The following is a 24731-nucleotide window of genomic DNA, read 5'->3' as shown; positions in this document are numbered from 1 at the left end:
GGTAACAGATACAGTCAACGGCGGGAGAGAGCCAAAGATTCCCGTGCAGCCTTGGTCGCACTTAATGAGAGCACAGGCATCACTAGCACTGCGCAACTCGCAATGTATGTCTGCCCCGATGCAAGTGCTGTTTGCAATGAAAGAGGATTGCGGGAATAATGACAGGGAGGAGAAATGGACTGGTGGCTATTGTTCAAAGCAAAGGGCCACTGATCTGCCCTGCATTATCCATCTGCAGGGCCTTTACAGCACAATGTCTGAAGTTTGACAGTGTCTGTCTGTCATCATGAAATATATTAACCATATCATCAGATGGGTCCCGGAGCTTAAAACACTGGCCGTTTCACACCCTTTTGGAGGAAACAAAATATAAATAGCTACAAGCCTAAACTGATGACCATCTTCTAGCCAGCTTCTAGGGTCTCAACTGCTTCCTCACTCTGTCAGTCAACCGTCTATGAGTCAACATTTCTAGGTCCCTGGCAGCAACGACTAGGAAAGAAAAGGCTACTTTCTGAAGAACCTGTTCACATTCTGAAGAAACCTTTCATGTTCTGAGGAACCGATCATGTTCTGAACGGTTATTAATAGAGAAGAATGGAGCCTTTGGCACTTTTTTTGGAATACTCGAAAGCCTTTTTCGTGGAATACTTAATGCGGCCCAGACTCTACCTTCAGCAGACCCCAGATAAGTTGAGTTTGAGACCCTTGCTTTTATTGTACAGCAACGTGTGTATATCTGCAAACAACTCTGAAGAGTGAAGTTAGCAATGACGCTAGTACTGACATAAACAAGCTGACCACTAAAATAAGAGAGGTTCTTCTAACTGTAACGACAGAGATTCAATTCTCCAAGCCGGTGTACCATCCAAATGATTTCAAATATTTTATACTAATGGTTTTAAAGTTAGATTGTTTTCCCTTGTCTTCCTACTGTCTACATTCAGTTGGAATTTTACAATTATTTGCCGTTGTGAGATAGCTCGATGTCAACAAAATCGTACTATGCTGAGAAAAATAGACTCAACATGAACCCGAGGGACTGCGTTTAAACTCCATGAACGATATGTCTCTTTTGTTGCCTTTACGAACATGTCTCCCTCAGCATCTCTCCACATGACTTTGTTTCGATCCCCCCCATATTCCACTTGACAAAGCGCCTTTCGATCATCGCTGTTGGCAGCTCCTCCCCCTTTTGCTTCCCGTCTCTCAGGGGTGTGAGTCTAAACACGGGTGATTTATGATCCTGCTCTATTTCTCCTCTACTGCCGAACCGCCATTACTGTCAAAATTTACAGCAGAAACACTGACATTGCACTCCTCCCACAGGGGACACAAACTCTAACAGAGACATGCACCGCATTGAATGCACCTCACTGACTGTATCAAAACTGAACACTGACTTGACACTGCCAGAGGTACGCTGCCAAAGAGAAAATAATTTAAAAAGACGTTTCCTTGCTGCGGTTTGCTGTGGTGTATGCTCTTACTCTAATATAATGTAAAGGTTTTCTTTCAGTAATTTCTTTCACATTTTCAGCTGTAAGAGTATATTGGCCACAGGGGAGAATATAGTCACAGAATTAAATGAATGACTAATTTTGCTAATTTTAAATACTTTGGTTTTATGTGTGAGAAAATAGTTGTAATTGACAATCAAGTCAGAATTATAAGAGTTAAATTAGAGTTAAGAGTAAACTAATAATGAACCCAAAAAAAAGGATAATATCATAAACCATTGTATTCTGACGAGACAAAGCCCTCATTTATTTCTGAAGAAGAAATGTCATTGTTTTGATGGGAAATGTGTTTATTTTACAAAATTCAAAGAATTTGTCCGCTCATCAAAATAAACATTTTTAAACGATGACTATGGTCTTTGACAGAAAGGAAGCTGTGGACATTTTGACATTCACTTCAAAAATCCACCATAATTCTCGTAACATTACATGTTTACTTTTATTATCATATATTTTTTTTCGTGAAGAAATATGGCTTGTTGCATAACTATATGATTTTTTTGCATTAAATTGGATTCTTTTAGAGTTCTGCTCCAATTCTCCGTTGTTCTCTACTTACTTACTGTCACTCATCATATGTAAAGACAAGCCAGCCTAATGTCACTAGTTTTTTTAAGAGAACACAATCTCATTTATAACACAATCTCATTCAAATCCTGCACTGAATATCAATTGGAGAAGTATGGAAAGCAGTGGAGAAAATTGAATTAATATGAAGCAGATAGCGTTTGAGCAAGACAAGATAAATAAGCAAAGGAAGTAAGTGCAGAAAAAATGGGTGTGTGCATGTACATGTGTGTGGGACAGACAGTGGATGAGTGTAAAATGAGTGGGTTACCGGGGGGTGGTGGTGTGACATAGAGTCCCTAGAGTTCTAATTATCACTGTATGAATTATTACATCTGTAGAACACGTTTGCATTCCCGCGCACACACACCTCAGGATCTCCCCTGGAGTCTGTCACGTACACCTCTGGACTGCTCATCACTGCAGGCCTTCTTCCTCCTCCTCCCTTATCTATTCTTGTTCCCTCTCTTCCTGTCTCCCCTAAACCATTTCAGCATCTTGAGAAGTCTCTCGAATTACATTTATAACAGTCTCCATGGTCTTGGTGACAAAAAAAATGCTGCTGTTGAATAGACATGGACCTCAGGTCCAATTTTGTCATGCTAGAAGAATGATCTTAGTGTGATGTGTATGTTTATAACACTTATTTCATTGTGTCAATCCAAACTGAGGAATATTATATTTTTAAAGGCCTAATATTTGGCAAAGCTCTTGTAGTGGATGCAATGAAGTGAGTGCATTTAATATACAGTTAAAGAAAGAGCATAGCGGAGGGGAGAATGAAAGGAAAACACGATGTAAAAATGACAAGCGTGTTGTCAGTTAATGAGCAAACCATACTATATTAACTAATTCATCCCAAATGCAAACGCATTAGATGTCACTTTTCTTTACGTGCCTGCTGTACTAATAAGAGCAGATTATCTCCCCACTATTGACATTGTCTGAAATCATGGGAGCCAGTAATGATTGGGCTAATCCCTCCATCCATTTGCTTTTTCATTTCACGGTCACGTGTAAATGGAAACTGATTTCAACTGACTTTGGGCCAGAGGCCGGGTACACCCTGGACTGGTCGCGAGTCAATCGCATGGCACACATATACAAACAACCATGTACGGTATGCTAACATTCACAAATATGGGCAATTCAGAGCACAGGTGTCAAACTCAAGGCCCCCGGGGCCAGATCTGGCCCGCCACGTCATTTTATGTGGCCCGCGAAAGCGAATCAAGCATGTCAACCTCTTGGTAAAATCTGTACCAAAATTTCAAATTGTCATATGTAATAAATAATAACATTGAGATATTTCAAGCATTTTCTTCTTCCTTCTTCTTTCTACTTTCTTCTTTTCATTGGCATAAATTGTCGCGCATAGGGGTCAGTACGCAAACGGCCCTCCGGTTGAAACTGTACCTATAATGTGGCCCACGACAAAAATGAGTTTGACACCCTTGACTCAACCTAACAAGCATGTTATAGGGGTCAATTATAATGTAGCGGTGGGTTCAATTCCCACTCAGTGATGTCTCAGTCTGTCTTCCCATGTGCCCTGTCGTGAACTGGTCACCAGTTCAGGGTGAAGTCTCCCTTGACCCTTAACAGGATGAATGGTATAACACCCAATTTTCTTAACTAGCAGCCCCCACTCTGATATAAAGTATGCCTTGAACCACTTGAACAAATAAATGCCACTTGAGGAAAAAGGAAAAGTAACTTTTTGCGAGCGCTACATCAGAAATTTAAGTAGGGAATCATTTGTTCCCCATCCAATTTGCATGACATTAGTAGCTAGGAAGTAAAAATAAATGCTTCAACTGTAATGCAAGTAACAATTCTCTATCAACCAACAATCAACGATATCAGTGTGCAGGGCCATCCTAACAGAAGCATTTGAACAAGACCGCCTCTCAAATAGAAGGCCTTGTTCTCTTGATCTTGAGTAAATCAAGGCCACGGGCCATTATTTGAAGAATTAGGGTATGTCTGGAAAAAGCCTACCTGGTACGGATAGAGCGTAACTCCTCCATTCGCTCTGTTAATGTGCTGATGACCTGCTGTGTTGTTGCAGCTGTTCGTACTGCTATTCCCCGGACTGTTTACTGCACCCACAGTTTGCTGTTGGGCTACGGCCGTTTTTCCAGAACTGGGTGACCCATTCCGTCTTTCCGTCCCACCTCCGAGCCCCAGTGAGCTGGGTTTGGAGCCCAGTCTGTGCACTTGTTGGTTCAAGGATGCACAGGAGGCCATTTGTCCAGCAGCAGGACTCCCGTGACCAGGGGCGGACGGTGCGTGGCTCGGGCTTGGTGTCGGCGTCTGGCTGGGACTCGGGGAAGGTGACGGCGATGAGGGGCGAGTCAGGTGTGAAACGGCAGCGGCGGATGACGAGGAAGAGGAGGGGGGAAACGAGGAGGGCCATTCCTTGGATCCGGAAGCTCCCTGGGATGCATAGCGCCCAAAGAAGGGAGGAGGGGACGAGGAAGGAGACAAATCCCACTGGTCCAGGGTGAGCACCAGGCGCACGGCTTCCTGTTTGAGCTGCGTGAGGTGAGTGGCGCACACGTCACAGCGACTGTCATGCTCGTTCCATGCCCGCCGGGAACTGTTGGGAACTTGCAACTTATCATGGAGGAGCAGGGGGAAGGACGGGTCCTAGGGGAAGAAGAGGGGAAAAACAAGAGTTTAGGCTGCAGTACAGTACATAGCAAAAATTCTACTCTATTTACTTCCAGTTCAGTACACCGAAGCATCACAGTTATTGCTGAAATAGCGGTTCATTAGCGTGACTTAGATGCACACGGCGCGGGTTCAGTTCACACTCGGTGGCGGTGTGAATGTCAGTGTGAATGGTTGTCTTTTTCTGTACCGGTATGTCAGCTGAGATAGACTCCAACAGTCTGCCACCCTGAACAGGTTAGGTGGTAAGTAAAATTGATGCATAATGTTTTTTGTTTGTTTGTTTACATATACAATGTCTTCAAAGATAAAACAGTTCTATTCAAAACATTAATTGCCTAACCATAATATTCTAAATGCCAAAGAAAAAAAATGCTCATTGGTGATTAAGACAAGACAGAAAAATGCATGCATTTCAACAAACACAATATAAGTAGTGTTCCAAATTTCCTCTTATCAATTCATGCTGATTTGTAACGCACTAATTGCTAGTTGTTTGCTTAGAGGAGATTAAAGCAAACAAAAAGATCAGCTTCTGCTTTTTTAAGAATGTTATTTTAAAAATAAGTGAATTCAATTGGATTTTGTACTTAAAGCAGATGAAAAAGGAGTCTCCATTTGTTGGAAAGTGGCACTGCAAGAATATGCAGCTGTGCACGGAACAGACATAATCATCCAGTTTAAGGTGATAAGATGATCGTGTTTTCATACAGTTTCCTGCTAAGTCCCCTTGAGTACACACTGTGCACAGCAGCATATTCACAGGAACTGAAAGCGTTCACAGTGTCATAATGTTTTTCATTAAGCTTTCAGGCTTGAATCATGTAAAGCACTCTGTAGCTTGACTTGAAAAATCCTTTTATAAATACAATTTTTATTAATAATAATGTCGTCTTTTCAACAAGGCTTCATAAACTGCGTGCGGTATTACCACTGAGTGTCTGTAATTTAGACATCAGGCATCAACGGTAGTTAGTTTCAGCATGTTGGCTGAGTACCTTCATATTTTAAGCCAGGTAAAATAAAAAAAATAAAATAAAAAATATACTTTGCAGGGAAACTAACTTTAGTCTCCATGTTTTGCTGAGGCCAATAAAAAGACATCACTTGTTGCATCGCACTAGAGACATCCTTTTCAGACGGAACATGTCAGTACTTCATCATCAGCGAGAAAGCTCGGCAGGAAGAAAATGAATCACATTGATGAACTCTCCGTTGAAGTCCGATCAATAAGTGGCGTATTGAGATTCACTTCTGAGGGCATCTCGTCAATAGGTATATAATCTGCACGGATCGCCTCGTATTCCCACTTGCACGCATCCGTCAAAGTGATAGCTGATGAAGCGGTAAACCAGGCAGAAAGCAGATCAGACAGTGAGTGACTTGGTGGGCTCGTGTAATGGAGACGCCAGGCCCCAGCCAAGAAAGGCAAATGGAATAAAAAAACATCTTCAAATGATTTGATGATGAAATAGCATCTCAGCAGTGCTAACTAACTGTTACTGGAACTGTTTATGTGGGTGATGTGACTCTTGGTGGCCTTTTGGTATGGCAAAGTGTCAATGTAATACACTGTCTGACACACACGCACACACTTGCGGGCATCTATTAATAAAGGACCTCATACAGTTTCTCGGTCAATCAATACATCTTCTGTGTGTTTGTGTGTGTGCGTGCAAGGCCACAAGGCCACATTTCATCTGATGGTAAAAAGTAGCCTCTCAACCAGAGAGCTGCTTGTGTCAACAAACCACAGGTACGCACACACACACACACACACGCTCAAGATGTACATTGGGATAATAAGTACCTTGTTAGTCGGACAAACTGACGAGAAAATACGTTTTAAACATTGACATACAAGCAGGCAAGCGTCCAAACATGCATAATCCTGACTGGCATGACCCACACCACACATGCACTTATCTGAAATCTTGTGCTGACTGGTGCTCACGGCCTGTTTGCTGAATTGTCCCTGATATTCATGAATGCATGCCTTGACTTTTCACTGTAGGCTCAATAATCTTTCTGTGGATGTGCCAGATACGACAAACAAAACAAAGCACATATGATATCAGTCCACATTGGATTTGTCAGTATTCTAGCAGTCCATCTATCCATGGTTTTATACCACTTATTGTGTTCAAGGTCACTGCAGAGGCTGGAGTCAATCACAGCTGACTTGGTGCAGACTATGTACCAGTCATTGACCGGGCGGTTCTGAATGGGGCATTGAGTCGGAACTGACCCCACACCCACTGCACTAACAGCCCATTATACCCACATTTTTCGAATGGTCTTCAATCTTTCAGGGGGTTGTTCCTCTCTGTTAACAGCGAGAAACCATTTGACTTGATTATACCACGATATTACCATAATACACAATATCAAGTTTCAGGCCTTTCTGTAGGTTATTCCACTAATGATATTTGATATTACCTTTGTTTGCAATCGTTGAGAACCATACAACATTATGCTTAAAGCTGCACACCACAGGATTTTGCCCCAAAATACAGGGTGACACAAAAATATCAATTGCAATTCAAAGAACCGTTTAAATAAGGCAATATTAATCAGAATGCCGTCTTCCAACTAGTGGGCCTGCATAGAACATATTCTTAAAAAAATATTTTTGGGTTGATTTCCCTTTAAAGAGGAATTCAACCCAAACATATTTCCCTTTAAAGGGGAATTCAACCCAAACATATTTTTTCAAGAATATGTTCTATGCAAGCCCACTAGTTGAAACTGAAAATGACATCACAATTACGCAGCGCTCATCAATCACAGCTTGCCTATTTTCTAAAACTGAGCCGTGATTGGTCGTTAACCTGAGAATTGGGTAGTTGTGATGTCATTTTCAGTCAAAAGAAGTGACAAAATGGCCGCCCCCTGAGATGGCTAAAAACGGGTGGATTTTGCTGCTTAACTCACTCATATTGCACAAACGCACTATTAATCAGAATGCCGTGTTTCAAGTAGTGGGCTTGCATAGAACATATTCTTGAAAAAAAAAAAACGTTTGGGTTGATTTCCGCTTTAAGTAATAATATGCTGTCAATTATGCTTTTGTGATTTAACTAATGTAAATAATTTGCCAATAAATGCCAACTGGTTCCCCAGTCTCTCCTTATTGGAAGGAATTTACAGTTATTCAATGTTTGCCAAATCAATGTGGAAAACGGAACATTTAATCTTGTTTGACTTATTTCCCTGTTATTATCAGCCAGTTTCTCTCTTTCTCCCTCTCTCTCTCTCTCTCTCTCTCTTTGACACACGTACACACTGAAGAAGCAATAAAGTGGGCATGGTGTTCAGTGCTTGAGTAGAGTGCCTTAGTGTACCAAATTAGAGAGATTGGGGCAGCAGCCAAGCTCCCTCGTTGAAAAAAGGAACATGAGAGCTGTGGGTTAGGTGGGGGGTGAGGGTGGGTTCATTCTGGGTTGTGAGAAGCATTCTAGTGTGCACTGTTCACAAACATTTCATTTCACTGATCCTCTCTCCTATGTGCTTCTAGAGCTCCCCTTTCCAATCTAATCTTGTTTAGTCACTTATCATTGCAAACAGTAGTCACTTTATAGATTTGCCTGCGTTCCGCTGGTCCAAATACCATAATTAGCCCAGTATCATATTGTTATGTTGGCAGACAAGCTCCAGCTCAATTTCTAGAAAAGCAATTTGATGGGAGGACGTGGGCAATTTTATTTCCCAAAGACGATGCCAAACTCTCTTTAAAACATGATTATCAGCCTTATTACCTTATTAAACCTATTAGCACAGCGGTGGCTAGATAAGAACGTCTTTTTGAAGATGAGCATGCTGCCTGCTCCCTCCATATCCTCGTCAGTCTTCCAGCCACGCCAGTCGTCTCGGAGTTCATCAGTATTCCAAGAGCAACTGACTATCAGTCTGGGCACCAGATAGTCAACGTGTGCGCCTGATTCATTTCCTCCGACAAGGGCAGACAAACACAGGACGTGAGGCAGCGACAGAAAAAATGTTGTGAGGCCGAAACGGCAGACGGAACATTGACCTCCGCGGCCCGTGGTTCGGTGGCAATCAGTCTATGTGGCACTGAGTATGTTCGTGTGTGTGTGTGGGTGTGCCCATGTAGACATGGTACAAAGGGATACATGTATGAAAGGTGTCAGTTCGGTCATTTTACACCCTCAATATTTTTTCTGCAAGTGTGCACACCGGAGGTACACTTTTGCGTACATGGACTGTCAATCGAAACCCAACCTACACTACACACAGATATCCTGATTTACAGACTCTAGCATAGTGCAATGAATCGCAATTCATATACTCCAGAGGTACGTTGAGGTAATGTGCCGACTTCACGTGGGATATCTTCTCAGTTGAGTGAGCATCAAATGATTAACGCAAAATATTTTGCTTTTTCATTGGCTTTTTGTGGCATTTTTGGGTGACAGCAATTTATGTTAAAAGTTGACTATAGAAAGAACCTTACGTGAAGTAAGCAGAATCCCGTTCCTCAAACGAGACTCCAGATGTGTCCGAATGCAACGAAAAAAATGCTGTGCATCATTTTCTCAATTTTATTTAGTCAAGTGGTATATTATATATACATATATATATACATATATATATATATATATATATATATATATATATTTTGTATATATATATATATATATATGTTATGTACACACACACACACACACACACACACAATGCAATCAGTTCCAGTTGAGTGACCAAGGAAGGCAAACCTCTCAGTTTCCCCTCCAATACTCATTTAGCTCCTTTCATCTATTGGCTTTCATGCTCTGGATGATATGCACGCATGAAGCCATATTCCCCAGCAGGTCTTGGATCAGTGAATTCATGCAAAAGAGACGCAGACGGCCTCCTGCACCTACGGTACACACACACGTACATGCATGCAAGGCAGAAGGCGAGCGTGTGAATCCATGATAAAGGGATGAGCGGAGAGTGGAAATGGAAAGAGCGAAAAGAGTGTGAAAATGCTATAAATTTCAAGTAGGATCGCCAGTGATCATATAATGTGATATCCAGAGGTGGGCATTTTATTCAAATTTGCTGGTCCGTTTATTGCCATCCATCTGTATCTTGGGTACCCTTCCGCCATTCGTCTATCTGCCTTTTTGTCAAGCCCAAAAAATGGCACGTTTGTTCTACCGTAAACTTTTTTAGCCATCTCTGGGGGCAGCCATTTTGTCACCTCTGGCGACTGACAATGACATCACTTCACTGGCTCAGCTTCAGAAAACAGGTCAGCCGTGATTGGTTACCTGAGCCCTGAGCAGTTGTGATGTCATTTTCAGTCGACAGAAGTAACAAAATGGCCGCCCCCTTAGATGGCTAAAAAGGGGTGAAATTTGCTGCTTAACTCAACTCACAAACACAATATTAATAAGAATGCCGTGTTTCAACTAGTGGGCCTGCTGGGAACATATTCTTGAAAAAAAGATTTCCCCCCCTTTAAGATTTGTCAATAATTAGTAAAAATAACACACACGTGGATTAACCAATAGTATAGAACAAATTTACCTAATTTTGACACAGGGAGTTTCAGCTTGACGCCAACGAATTATAAAAATAAGATGATTCATATGATTTATATATAAATACAGACGAAGCCTATACATTGAATATTTTCATCTTTGGTAGATCTTTAATACATATCCTGCAAAACAACAGACATTGCAGAGGTTTTTTCCAAATGAAGAAGTAGGCAACTATCATTGCTTTCCGCTAACAAAAAACGGGCGGCACGATTGTGTAGTGGTCACTGCTCAGCACATTTGCCTCACAGTTCTGTTTCGACCTTCCTGTGAGGGGTTTGCATGTTGCTAGCATGGGTTTTCTCTGGTACGCCCTCTTCCTCCCACATTCCACAAATGTGAATTATAGTTAAGTGAAGACTAATATTGTCTCCAGGTGTAAAGGTGAAAGTTTGTCTCTGTGCGCTGGGCTGGCAACCAATCAAGGGTGTACCCTGCTTTTTGCCCGAGGTCAACTGACACCCTAATGAGGTCAAGCACTATAGAAAATGGATGGATGGATGGATGAATTGATGTGAGAAAAGCACACAGAACCATACCAAATCCACTTGGCAAACAGAATGGGCCAACTCTAAGAATAACAATATTGCCACGAGCAGCTGTGATCAGCATCCAAGCAGATTTGGAGAGCTTTGATACTACTTCCTTTGGAAATGATGTAAATGTGCTCATAATTCATTAGAAAATATAGAAATATCACTGTAAAAAAAAGTAGTACTTTGGCATCTGCAGCTTGCAGTGTAGTAGCGATCCAAACAGAGCATTACTATCTGTGTAGCGTCTGAATCTTCGATACAAACTGTATAGGATGTATGGCCCAGATTGCAATAATTTCATCACAGAAAATACATGTCAAATTAAAGCGATGTTTTGCACCACTGACTGATCAGTCAGTATGAACCAAAAATTAGCAATCGATCGTCAAATATAATGATAATGGTACAGTACAGTCAAATCAGAAAATGAGCCATTGTGCAACAGTGAATACAAACAAAACATATGTAGTTCTTTTTAAATAGATGAATAACTATTTTAAGTTGAGGTCAAATTTGACATACTGTAACTGGAAAATTTAGCTCAGTGTAATGCCAATTTGCAAACCTTCGCCATTTCATTTTCTTTACTGTAAGTAAAACATTCCACTGAATTGAGTGGTTGGAAAGGCAGGACAGATTGGCACTGTGGTTGTAAATTAAAGTTTGGTATTTGAATGAAGTGTAAATTGAAATGACTGCCTGTCAGTCCAGTCTTGTCCCCTTTAAACAAATATGAAAAAGGAATTATAGTTCCGTACTATAATGCATAAAAGATGCAACAAGACAGCCTGTTGTTAATGACCAAAAATCTACATTAAATCCTACACGTAAGATGTTGACACAAATTATTATTTGTACTATTATGTCTCCCTTCTGATTCCTTTTCTGAAAAAATGTAGATTTTAATCGCCTTGCTAATTGCCTTTTCCCTCATATGATCCAGTAATAACTGCATACATTTCAGTAAACACATCGACACGCTTGTGATGTTGAAACACTGTAACAAAGAAAAGATGCAGTGCTTTTTGCGTCGCCATGGCGATGCGGAAATTAATTAGCATGCCGAGCTAAGTAGCTGCGGGGCAATGTAAATAACTTGCTGCGTTGTCGTTCACTTGAGACTTTTGGTGTGTTTGCGTCTTCACGTTTGGATGTGTACGTTTTACAGAGCGTTCCCCAAACGGTCATTTGGGAAGAAGTCATTTTGGTCACCCGAACATGTCTTCAAACACAAACTTAACTAAAGAGCCGTGTGAAGCTAATTACAGTTTGCTCATTGACTGTGACCGAAGCTCCAGAAGGCAGCGTGGCGGCCCTCCGACAGACTGCGCCCGCGACTGATGTGGATCCAGGCTCCGTTGCTGTTAACGGCCTCCTATAAATCACCGTAAGTGTTTTCTACAATGCATCAACGTTGTCAAAAAACACACACGCGCCATCCGCACCACCGCCGGATGTTGAATTATTAGGGTTGTCTGCACCCCCTTGCAATCCATGCAAGTCGTTCCTCAGTCAGGCTGGTTGTGTGCAGATTTTGCTGCATCTTCGTAGATGGCCGCAGCCTTGAAACCTGTCTTTGAACAGTTACTACGGATTAACCCGGATAAAGCGCTTGCCACAAAAACAGGCCTTTGTACAGAGAGCACATTCACATGTGGGTGCAAAATTAGGATGGCTTGACCAGCGAGTTTGTGGAGTGGGATAATGAGCTGTCTTAAATGGGTACAAAATACTGAAAACAGATGCACCACATGTTGCAATCAACTGTTTGTTCCCAACTTTAAATGAACAGAACATTGTGCCTCTCTTCATCTTTGTTTTTCTGACCGTTTTGATGACCAAATGCTTCATTTTCAGGACCAGCGTAAACCTTGCACAGCACGTGGTGTAACTTTGTACCGATGTAAATTAGAAACAATGTTGGTCATTTTGTAGACGAGGACAGGCCGGTGGAAGGAGGGCTGCGCCGCTGTGGAAGTGGTCGGGGCTGACTACAATCTTGGCCAATCAAAGTGAATGTGACGCACTAGAGTCTCAACATGGCGGGAGCACATCTGCGCAGTGAAGTGGGCACTTATGCCAGCACTTAGACATGATTTGAGCAGGCGTAAGTTTTAGATTGACTTTCTTTCACCAAATTGTGACTTCGTCACGCACACCACGAACGACACTCCCTCTGCTGCCTCAGCCCACGCCAGCTTTACGGACCACAATCTGCTAAATTGGCAAACACGTGCAGCGAGCCTTGTGCTGATATGGAAATCAGGATTCGCTAGGATTTATGCCACGTCACACAGGTGCTGTCTACGAAATTTGAGCCCAAAGGGTCATTACGATGACAGCAATGATGTCAAACCTGTGCTCAAGGAGCGAAAAGGTAAAGTAAATCAAGTTCTCCATCTCATCGTAGTAGCAAGTCTGATTACATGAGCATGACCAAGCAGTTTGTAGTAGGGGTGGGCAGAATAATCTGATTTATGATATTGAGATGTTTTGCAAAATTAAGTCTCACTTATTTGCTGTCTAAAGAGGCGTAACATAACAGAGGCTATGACAAGCTGAGTTGAGCTACATACATCAATTGCTCCAGGCAGCATTAATCAGCTAAGTAAAACACTGTCATCAAAGCAGGAGTTGAGGAAATCTCAGTCTACAATCCCACTAAAAATACTTAAAGGGAAGTCAACCCAAACATTTTTTTTTCAAGAATATGTTCCATGCAGGCCCACTAGTTGAAACAAGGCAATATGATTAATATGAAGTAGCAAAATCCACCTGTTTTTAGCCATCTCAGGGGGCGGCAATTTTGTCACTTCTGTGGAATGAAAATGACATCACGGACCCTCAGGGCTCAAATAACGACCAATCACGGCTCACCTGTTTTCTGAAGCTGAGCAATGATTGGTCATTCTCTTTCTTTCCCTGCTATTATCAGCCAGTTTCTCTCTCTCTCTCTCTCTCTCTCTCTCTCTCTGTCTCCCTCAAGTGTCTGTGACATTGATATATTGTTTGGTGGCTCAGGTAATCCATCTTGCCATGTCCCAAACCTGAACACAGTCGCACTCCCCTCCTCTACCACTCTTTCTCCCATCCGTGCATTTATCCTTCCATCTCAAGGTTAGTGAGGGATACTCATGGGGTCGATCTGCCTGGCAACTCCATCTTACATTTTGGTATAATAACTAAGCACCTCAAGCCCTCAAATTGTGGCAAAAAGGTATTTGAGGCTTTCTTGTGATTTCAGAAACATCTTAAAGCTTTCATTAGGTTAGTTAGAAAGACGATATTTAAAGACAAGTGTGTGTAAATTGGTTTGAAAAACGCAAAACAAACATACCCCCTCTGAGTGTGCACTTGGACTATCTCAACAGCCTCTTTAACGAATATGCCTTCCAAACGGTCCAAGCCAGCGCCAACCGAGTGTGCCTTCAGGCGTCACATTCACACAGTAGCACCCATTCATTCGAGGGATTGGTAGACACTCACTGAGACATCACACTTGGCAGCACATTGGTTGTGTTAGCATGTGTGCCTCACAGTCCTGAAGTTCTGTGTTCGAATCGGAGCCTGCCTGTGTAGACTTTGAATGTTCGCCCCCTACTTGAGTGGGATTCCGGCGAACTCCAACCTCCTCTCACATTCCAAAAACATACATGTTGAGATTATTGAAGACTCTTAATTGTCCATAGATGCGCTCTGTGATTTAATGGTGACCAGTGTAGGGTGTACCATGCTTCTCATCTAAAGTCAGCTGGGATTGGCTGGAGTCATGACCCTAATGAGGATAATAGGCACTACAGAAAATTAATGGATAATGGATAATATTAGTGGAGCAGCTATCGCCTATCTAGCATTAAATACCCTGTTTGTTGCAGAACCACTTTTTTACTGCAGTCGCCTTTCTGCACTTCCATCCACCCGACCATCTAAAAATACAATTTTCTACATAACATAAACCAAGGTCTATCGGGTTCAACAGATAATTCCATGTGGCTGGCCAGATTCGACCCGCAGGCCTGAGTATCGAGTGCATTAGAACAGCTGCTCGTCTCCTGTTGTGCGGGAAGACCCAATGTGGCACTTTTGATTACATGTCCAGTAGAACGTCGAATGAGTAGGAAGAGGGCATGCGAAGGATGCATAGGCCTTGCATAACTCGATCCCTGACGTACAGTCAATAGCAGATAACAGTAAACAACAACAACAACAATTTTCGGAGCCTTTAAATCGAGCCGCGCGGGCTCCATCTTCTCAAGGTAATTGGAAAGTTGAACAGCTCGAGGCTATTCAGTGTCTGACTGAGGCGCGTGTGAGGAACAAACAGCCAATTTAATTCTCTGTCTTCACCCCGCACACAGACACACTCTATCTAGCAAAGCTTTATCTTTTTCCATACTTTCTCTCATTTGTCCTCTTTACTTCCTTGTTCCCGATAAGGAGTGAGGATGAATGATGTGAGAACATACACAGAGAGTGCATATGCTAAATCACACTCGCCATTAGGTACACCTGCATAAAATAAAAAAATCTGCCTATTCAGATATTAATACTCCCTTTTGATTGAGACATTAATTTTGCAGTATGTTTGCTTTTGTAGTTTTTAGTTTGCAGTGGCGTAAAATTGCTCTGCATTTTACAGAGAACTACTTAAAATATTTTTGTTCACGTACCTAATGTTGCTGCTGTAACCATGTGTGGTATTCAAGAAGTATATTTTATGTTATTTAGTGACTTTGTATCATTTTGTACCTGTACACTTTGTACCTGCTCAGTCATTTGCCTATAAAATTAATGCCCATACAGTTAACCTCCTCTTTAATTTTGTAAATATAACACACTCCACTGAGGGGTTTTTGTAATATTTTGTCTATAGAAAAAATTAAACATATCTGCATGATGCAATACAACCACAACTCCAAACGTCTTGTTAAATTAATTCATCTCTGACAGGGAGAAAGACAGGCTGAACTGATCATAATCTTTGGAAAGCTCTCGTCTTGGATCTTAATAGCGTTTTTGCTGGTATGTTTGTCGATCTGTTTAAGAAAGATCTGTAATGAAAACAATACAGAACATCGTAAGATTACATCTACAAGAAACTGATTTACTGATATAGTGTAATGCAATCTTTACTGCTGTCTCAGATGTTTTCAAATAAATAGCTTCAATCACAGACTGATGTAAATAAATCTCGCAGCATGTGGAAAACCCCGATTGTAAATGAAACTTCTGCAGAGAAGTCTGCGCGGCGCAACTGTAGAAACAACTGTTGAAATGTCACTCTCAGCTCTTATTGCATGTTCTGACTTTTTTGCACAATGTGTCTCTAAACAATAGATAGGAAATAGCCGTGCTTAGAATACAATCGGCGCAGGTCAACTCACATGTCCTTCATGAATGTAACACAGTGCCAAGGACCATAATTTTCTAAAACGCAATACACAGAACATCAGACCAGTTTCTCATAAGTAACTGAAATTACAAAGCTGTAATTTTAAGAAACAAAAACACCAACAGTCACAGATTTAAGACTAAGTAAATTATGTCACATTTTCTTTTTCTAATTGTGCAGTCATCCATTTAGTACTTCTCAGCTCTATCGTTGGCAGCGTATACATTTTGGATCTAAATTCACGCAGCAATTAACAGTAAAATAAAAAAAGGTATGTTTGCTAGCGATGTATATACTGTATATAAAAATGCAGCCTTTACAAAGATAAGGTTCAGTTTTGGTTGACACTGTCAGAGAGGTATATACATTTACAATGTTACTGTAGGGCGGAAACCGCCTTTATCCAGATTTTGGTCAGTTTCATATTTCTTCACAAATCTATAGCCTACTATTGATTTATTGACCATTCTAAAGGGTTGAAAATGGCTTTCTATCTTTGATGATGCAAAGTTAATGGCTCAACAAAAATGCCAATTTTTTGTTTTTCTACAAAGTAATGGTTTTGGAGATACACAATGTTTATTATTGTGGTTGTACTCATAACATTTAGGTCCTCTTATTTGGCTGCAAAATATTACTATAATATCATAAAGGCATGATTGTGAGTTGAAGGTGGTCTCCAAGTGCCCACTTCACATCATCCCCATATAGAGATCTTCTTGCAGTTCCTCATAAACGTTCTTTGTGCGGGCCGATCTCCTGCATGGACTCCAGCAAGTCCGTTATGCTTCTGCCATTTAGACCGCTTGCCTCTCCTGCGCTGAATTTAAAGGGAATGAGGGGAGCTGCTTCGATTGGCCGTGAGTCAAGTTGGCTGTGTTCAGTCCTACGACGGCACAAACGGCCATTTGTAACTGCGCCCCTCTAGTAAAATGCCGGAAGAAAGAAAAATCCACCCATGCGCACAGTTAGACTGCACTTGGTGCTAGACTTGCACTGGACATGAAAATACAAAATAGGGCTTACAATTATTTAATTCAGTATGTATATATGTACTTTTTACATCATGAATAAATCAAATAGCATTACAGCATTACATTCTGGGTGCTATTTTCATGTCAAGCGCAATTCGAGCGCAAAGCACAGTCTAACTGTGGGTGGAGTTTTCTTTTGGTATTTGCTATAGGGCGTTTGCGCCATTGTGGGAAGGAATGCAGCCGACTCTTGGAAAATTGAAGTGGTTCCCATCATTCCATTTAAACTCAGCGCAGAGAGAGATGCACAGTCTACATCCAATGTAGATGCTGGAGATTGATGCGCAAAATATATTTAAAATCAACTGCACGATCTCACTTGCAGATGATGTAAACTTGGCCTCTGTGGATGGCCACTTGGAGACCACCTTTTAATTGTGCATCTGTGTGTGACAACCCAATCCCACCCCCCCAACACGTAGTTGTGCCATGCGGTCAGGGGGGTGCTATTAAAAATGTTTTTTTAAGATGATAATTGTTCTTTCAATGAATTGATTTCTACAGTGATTCAGGGGGATTGTAGCACGCTGTTCTCAAATGTATGTAATGTAACATGCTCCAAACATGTTCGGGGTAAGGTCAGAATTTGTCGCCCGCGTCTTGATCAAATCCACCCAAATCATGTTACATCTTCGCCACAACTTAGACCTGCTTTTAGGTAGTCTAAAATCTCGTCTAATTTTGGTCACCAAATAGCCAAATGCGCCAGGGGTGGGCAATAGAACGCACCGGAATGCCTCTCACGACGTATCGTGGTGTACCAAATGTACAACACGCTAAACTAGATTCGCCCCAGCACAAAAATGAAGATGCACCCCTTTTTACGCCGAGCGCATGGGCGCCTGTCTACGAAAATGGGCCTTCTATCTGAAAAATAAACATAATTTTCTGTAATTTGTTCAAAAATGTAAATACAGTATATGTGCATGAATGTAAAGCACACACACACATGCAGCTCGCGGTGTGGCGAGCCTTCTCCCTCGCCACACCGCCACGCACCTCGCCAGGACACCTAGTGCAATCAGTTGAGGATGAATGTGTTCTATTTGACAGCCTGTGACAGTGTGTGGATGTGTATGTGAAGTTGTATGGCAACCGCCTGAGTCGTGTTTGAAGTGCTGTTTGCGGGTCTTCAAATAAACCGATCAGCGAGTGAGACTTCACAGAGTCAGAGGGTAGGAGCTGGCACATGATGCGAGAGAAACATTGGGCCAGCTACAACTTCTCATCTTGGCTCTGCTGCTGGAATCTTCAGACGTACAAGCACAAGTAAGCGCAATGTCAAAAAAAATTACATTTGATGGCTGGCTATGAAAATGATAACAGTTATACACAGATGTAGTCACAGGGACATCTCAATTCATGTATCACACTTCCAAGTAGTGTGAAAATGTGGCCAGGAGTCTGACGCCTGCCTGTTTGATGGAGAGGCAGTTGCCATGGTAGCGATGGACTACAAGGCATCAGGTGCTTTAACTGCTTTAACTACCACTTTGCAGTGTACAGCAGTGTGTTCTTGCCATTCACACACACCCATTTAATGAAATGACTGGGGTGCATTTTCACCCAATCTCAGCTTTCCGTGGCATTTGTGAGCACGATTATTATTATAAATGTGAAAAGGTCTGATATGAATGTTCATTGCATAATTGTCTTTCTGCTTTCCTTGCACGTAAACGCATGTTGCGCCATTATTTCTTTCAACCAAGAGAAAATTGACAGACAGTAATATCAGAACAAGGCTGGAATTGAGGCCACTTAAAACACAAGGGTGCCTTGCCCATCAGTGGTTCTTTACCTCTGCTTTACAAGGCCAGTCTAGCAAGAAGAGTTTACACTATTCGCCTGGGTCATAAAAGCAAAGAACACACACCACACTATATCCTCCTTCTGAATCTTTTTTCTTTGTTCTTTCAGATGGTCTCAATGGTCTTGGTTAAAAACGCTAAGGAACTATTCCAATGTGCGAGCCAACAACAGAAGTAAAGGTAAAGGAATAGTACTTTTTTTTTTGTTAACAGTTTTGGTTTTGTTATTTTGTACTGCATTTTTAACCCGTAAACGAGAAGGTGCACAATCGGCTGACTTCGGTGCCAGCAGCATGGCTTCAGTTCCCGCTAAGTCACGGTGTGAACGTGACGGTGAATGAATATCCGTGCCCTGTGATTGGCTGATGACGAGTCCAGGGTGTAGTGCGCCTTTCACCCTAAGTCAGCTGGGATTGGCTTGAGCACCCTCATGAACCTGAACAGGATCAGCAGTATGGAAAATGATTGGATGGAACCTAGAAGTACATTTCAAGAAATGTTTACTGTATTTTTGACTTAACCACAATAGAAGTGTGCTCCAACGTACAAACAAAACTGTATAACGTCTGTGTCATAGGAATGGACCTCTGTTGTAAACTGAAGACAGCCCTGCAATTTGTAGCTTCTTTCTCCTGAGGCATCTTGCTAAATGGTGTAATTAGACCAATTAGCTGTCTGCTCTGCATGGTCAATGCCTGAACAACAATAATGGCATCATTTTAAGAATTTATTAGGGAATCATATGAATAATTAATATTACAAGTGGGCTATTTTCCAGCAAGATGAACATCACTGCGGCTGTGCGTGGTGTATGCGCACAAATAAATGCCGGTAGTACCCTTGTTAGAGATTTGCCAGCTAAGTTAGGCGGTGGGTAACAGTAGCAGATCATTAAGTTGACATATAAATGATAATACATATATATTTAGATGAATAAATAAATACATTCATTAATACTTTATTTGGTCGTTTGATCAGCAGTCTGGCCATTCATGTTTTGTGCAATTATAGTAAGCGCTAACGTTACCGTGAGCTGTCTGCTCTTCAATTGATTCAACTGTTTTCAACCAATGAATGAATAAATAACTCATTTCAAAGTTTCAACTCGCGCTAGTCTATGTTTACATTCTTCACATCCTTGTGTGGGCTCATGTGAAGTCTAGGCTAAAACTTAGAAGTGCTGGTAGTCTGCACTGGTGTGTATTGGTCCACTTAAAGCACTGTATTTTCTTATCTTAGCATCCCTTCTCAATGGTTGAAGGTTGGATATAAGTAACATAATATTTAGCAGTACAATTTAGCATATGATCACATTGCATATGCCTTGCAGTGAAGTGGCAACCAGGGTGTACCATGCCTCTTGCCCAACTTCAGGTGGGATACGCTCCTCCTCACCTGTGACCCTAAGGCGGGCAAATGATATAGAAAATAGATGGATGGTATCACATCTTGCATATTGCACACAGATAACGGGTTGGACTCTTACCACAAGTCCTGTACAGTATACACATTTTCAAAGCAGTGCTGACAAGTAAGGTGTCCCATTGAATGAAATACTGTACTTTTGTTCTTTTGAAGTTTTAAGCTGCTGGTTCCACCTCATCTCAAAGGAGCGCTGTAAAATGAGATGTGCGTTGTCGATAAGTTGAGTAGAAGGGAAACGCTTGTTGCTATCTGAAGACTCGGTGTGCGCCAGATGTTATCTTGTTCGTTTGAAACTGTCTGGGAAAAGATGAGCTGAGTTCTCAAGTCGATTAGTTTTTGGTTTTTTTAGCAGTTAATGTTGTTGCGTTGTTGAGGACACAGCAGCATTAACAGCCATGGCACATGAAACACCAATTTAGCATTATCTCAGGTCTCTGATGTTATTTCCGCACATAAACATACATGAAGGCATCATTTGTTCATTTGAAGTTCAAACAAATGCTGTCGAACTTCTTATGTTGTCACTCTTAACCCTTGTATGGTGTTTGCGGGTCTGTGGGATTTTTTAATTACCCAAGGCATATCTGAAACCTTCTCCTCATGGTGATAACACAATGTTACGGGATTTTCTTTATTTTTATTACATTCTATTTTTAGAAAACATTAAGAAATATAAAGACAAAGTTTTTAGTGAGTATATTTTGTTTTGCTGCATAACACCTATACAGTTTAAACAAATCTGAGCTATTATTTAATATACACACCTTTTACTTAATTGTTTTTCTTGTGTAAAAAATAAATGGTTTCCTTCTTTGGTCTTCTTTTTTCACTTCACCGTCTTTGTGCAGAATTTCCTGTATACCTGCATTTACTATCATAATATGACCAATATGGCCAGAGAGGTTAAAATAAGAGTACTTAGATTCAATTTCAAGCAATGGTCAAAATGCATAGTTGACAAAAAAAAAAAAAAAACACAAGAGACATGCTTCAGTTCTCTTCAATTAAGCCTTTCTCTCTTCTCAAACATCCATCCACTCACCCACTGTCTTTCTCTGTATGATAATGCCTTTCACACCTGAAAGGCATCAAGAGGGCACGCTCACGCTCAATTTCTCCATCATTGTCACACTCACGCACACACGTAAAGGTGATATACAGTATTTCCTCCCTGTCTCTCACCAACACTATGAGGAGGCCATTAATGCTGATGGAGATATGTATTCAGCTCGCATCTGTCACATGTCGCTGCCGTGGCAACACCAGCTGCCGTGGTTACGGTAGGCCTACCTCTGTATTCTTTTGGGATTTGCCTATTACAAGGAAGCGAGCTCCCTGCATGCATGGGGAAGCACATTCTTATATGACTGCGAGCTGGGCAATATTACTGCAGCCCTGTTGCAGTTCGAGTTGAGTGAAGATAAATAATGATAAATAAATTGGTTGTTTATAGCAGGGATTGTTTGAGCTGATTGGACTGCAAGTGGTTTGACCTCGCTTGTGTTTGGGAGCTGACAAGTGATCTACAAGTGCAGTTACGCAAGTCAAACCTCTGCCTTACATTCATCTCAAGGTCAGATCATCTCCTGATTGGATCGTTATTAAAAGGATTTGTGTGGATTAGTGGTTAATGTTTTCAAGGACAATTCAACCTCTACTCAATACCGCAACGGGAAGGACTATTGTTTGTGTTTTACCACATAAGAGTGATTACTAAGAGGATTCACCACTGCAGCATAATAGTACAGTACAGTATAGTCATTATACTGTATCTCTTATTATTTTCTATTCATCCCATTTCTATACCACTTATCGTCATTAGGCACTGGTGGGTGAGCTGGAGGCTATGCCAGCTGGGACACCTTGGACTGGTCGCCAGTCAATTACAGGGCACATATAGATGACCATTTGCATTCACACCAATGGGCAATGTAGAGCTTCAGAGGATGTTCTTTAGAAGCCGGAGTACTTGGAGAAAACCCGTGTCAACAGCCAACGCCACATGCAAACTCCACACAGGAAGGGGGATTCAAACCTTGAACCTGAGAACTCCAAGGCAGATGTGCTAACCACTAAATCCCCATCCACCTAGTTGTCATAATTCACTTTTTTAAAAGGGAAGTCAACCCAAACATTTTTTTTTTCAAGAATATGTTCTAGGCAAGCCGTCTAGTTGAAACAACGCATTCTGATAAATCTTGCGTTTGTGGAATAAGAGTTAATTCACCCGTTTTTAGCTATCTGTGGGGGCGGCCATTTTGTCGCTTCTGTTGACTGAAAATGACATCACAACTGCTCAAGTAATGACCAATCACGGCTGACCTGTTTTCTGAAGCTGAGCCATGATTGGTCGTTACCTGTGCCCTGAGTAGTTGTGATGTCATTTTCAGTCGACAGAAATTACAAAACTGAGATGGCTAAGAAGGGGTGGATTTTGCTGCTTAACTCATATTCCACAAACGCAATATTAATCAGAATGCCGTGTTGCAACTAGTGGGACATTTTTTTGAAAAAAATATGTTTGGGTTGATTTCCACTTTAACGCTGATTCTGACTTAATATAAAAAGTAGTAAAAGGCTAACAAGTTATCAGTTATGTCCATCAATACTCTCAATAACTGTGCACCAAGTATTCAAACTCTGTACATCTGAAGGGGGCGTTCAGTCTCTTGCCCCATTCTTGGACACACACCAGTACTTCTGCTAAAATCAACACTGTTAAGAGCAAGTATCTGTAGTATATTACCATTAAAACACAAAGTCACGACTTTGTCATCTGTGCAGTTGACAGCGCCCTCAGTAAATCTTCAGCTGGTACTGGGAGGGGAGCGAATATATCCCCAAACATGGCCTATAATGGCTCGTTTTTGTTTAGTCCCAAAAGTGGAAGTGTATATAGTTCCCTTTATAAACACACCTGATTTTGACTTTTAGAAGTTATGAAACAGATACGGTCCTCTTAAAACACACAAATAGTGACCCACTTTCCTGAGCCGAACTCCACTGCGCACACACAAATGAGTTTTTATGACTGGGGTGTTTGAGTACGCAGAGAGACACACAGCAGTAGAACCACATGGACACAAGCCTTAAGTGAGCACAGCTGTGCTGCCAGATGTGCGTCAGAGTCCTGCGGTCACAAGTGTCTGTGCGTTTTGATGCATCTAAAAACTGAAAACACACACGCTGTTCAATTTAATCCCTCCCCCATGGCATTCTAGTGCCTTGCATCATGCAACACAGTTTTCTGGCTCCTAATTCTAAGAAAATTCATTATGGGCAACTAGTGGATCATGTTTGGATTTCAAAAAAAAAAAAAAAATGATAAGAAATAGAAATGATTCGTTCCGGCACAAAAATAAAATGCGGCACATTTTACGCCCCCAAGCGCACGCAGTTCACGAAAATAGAGCTCGAAGTGTCGTTGCACAGCCGGTGTATGCAAACGCAGTTCATCCTTTGATGCTCGCTGAACTGAGGTCTTGTAAAGTATGTTGAGTTTTTGTGTAACATGCTGAAATGTTGCCTAATCTGACAACAGTTGCAACGCTGACGTTTTGTGCACCTTTAGAGGGGTGCTGTTCCCCTAAATGTTATCATTAATTCATATGAAAAAGTATTTGAGGTAAATGAGATAAGGTGGTTGCACAAGTGTGCACACACTCTGACAAGTGGGATGTAGCTATTTTTCAGAATTAACCAATCACATTCAAACTCATGTTAAACCACACACCTGCCAGCATTTACAGTGCCTCTGATTAATCCCCCAAACGTTCAGATGTTCTAGTGGGCTTTTCCTGACTTTTTTTTTTTTTTTGCTTTCTAGCAGAAACCTGACGGTTTTGTGCTATCACTATGTTGAATTTTATGAACAGTTCATAATTTCCTCCATCATGAAAAGTTTTGAAATCATTTATCCTTGCCTTTTTTTATAGCACAAAAACAGGCATTGGAATAGGTGTGTGCAGACGTATGTCGTACTCTACCCAACCGGCACAAATGAGCAGACAAACCAAGTGCAAAATATTCAACAGTAAGACTGTTGAAGGTCATCATTAGCATACTATTAGCAGCCGCGTGTATGAGTATGTATGCGTGTGTGTGTGTGTGTGTGTGTGTGCGTGCGCACGTGTGCAGGTGTGTGTGTGCGTGTCAAGCATGGTTCCTCCATGTATTCATATCAGTGAATTCGAGACAGGACAGGAGTGTGAGGTGACTGTT

General features: G+C 41.5%; 1 protein-coding gene across 4 annotated transcripts in view; it reads right to left on the bottom strand.

Annotated features, from left to right (window-relative positions):
• Positions 1–24731, bottom strand: part of kif26ba (kinesin family member 26Ba) — a 79570-nt gene that overhangs the window by 47854 nt on the left and 6985 nt on the right. For all 4 annotated transcript variants that reach the window (XM_086026349.1, XM_086026352.1, XM_086026351.1 and 1 more), the window contains exon 3: positions 4089–4739. In XM_086026349.1, coding sequence (XP_085882475.1) covers positions 4089–4739 — 651 coding nt within the window. The remainder of the gene's footprint in view (positions 1–4088; positions 4740–24731) is intronic.

This window comes from Filicampus tigris, chromosome 3, assembly GCF_054856515.1.
Source record: "Filicampus tigris isolate MCC_2025a chromosome 3, RoL_Ftig_1.0, whole genome shotgun sequence".
Lineage (NCBI taxonomy): Eukaryota > Metazoa > Chordata > Actinopteri > Syngnathiformes > Syngnathidae > Filicampus > Filicampus tigris.
This window is presented reverse-complemented; position numbering and strand designations above follow the sequence as displayed.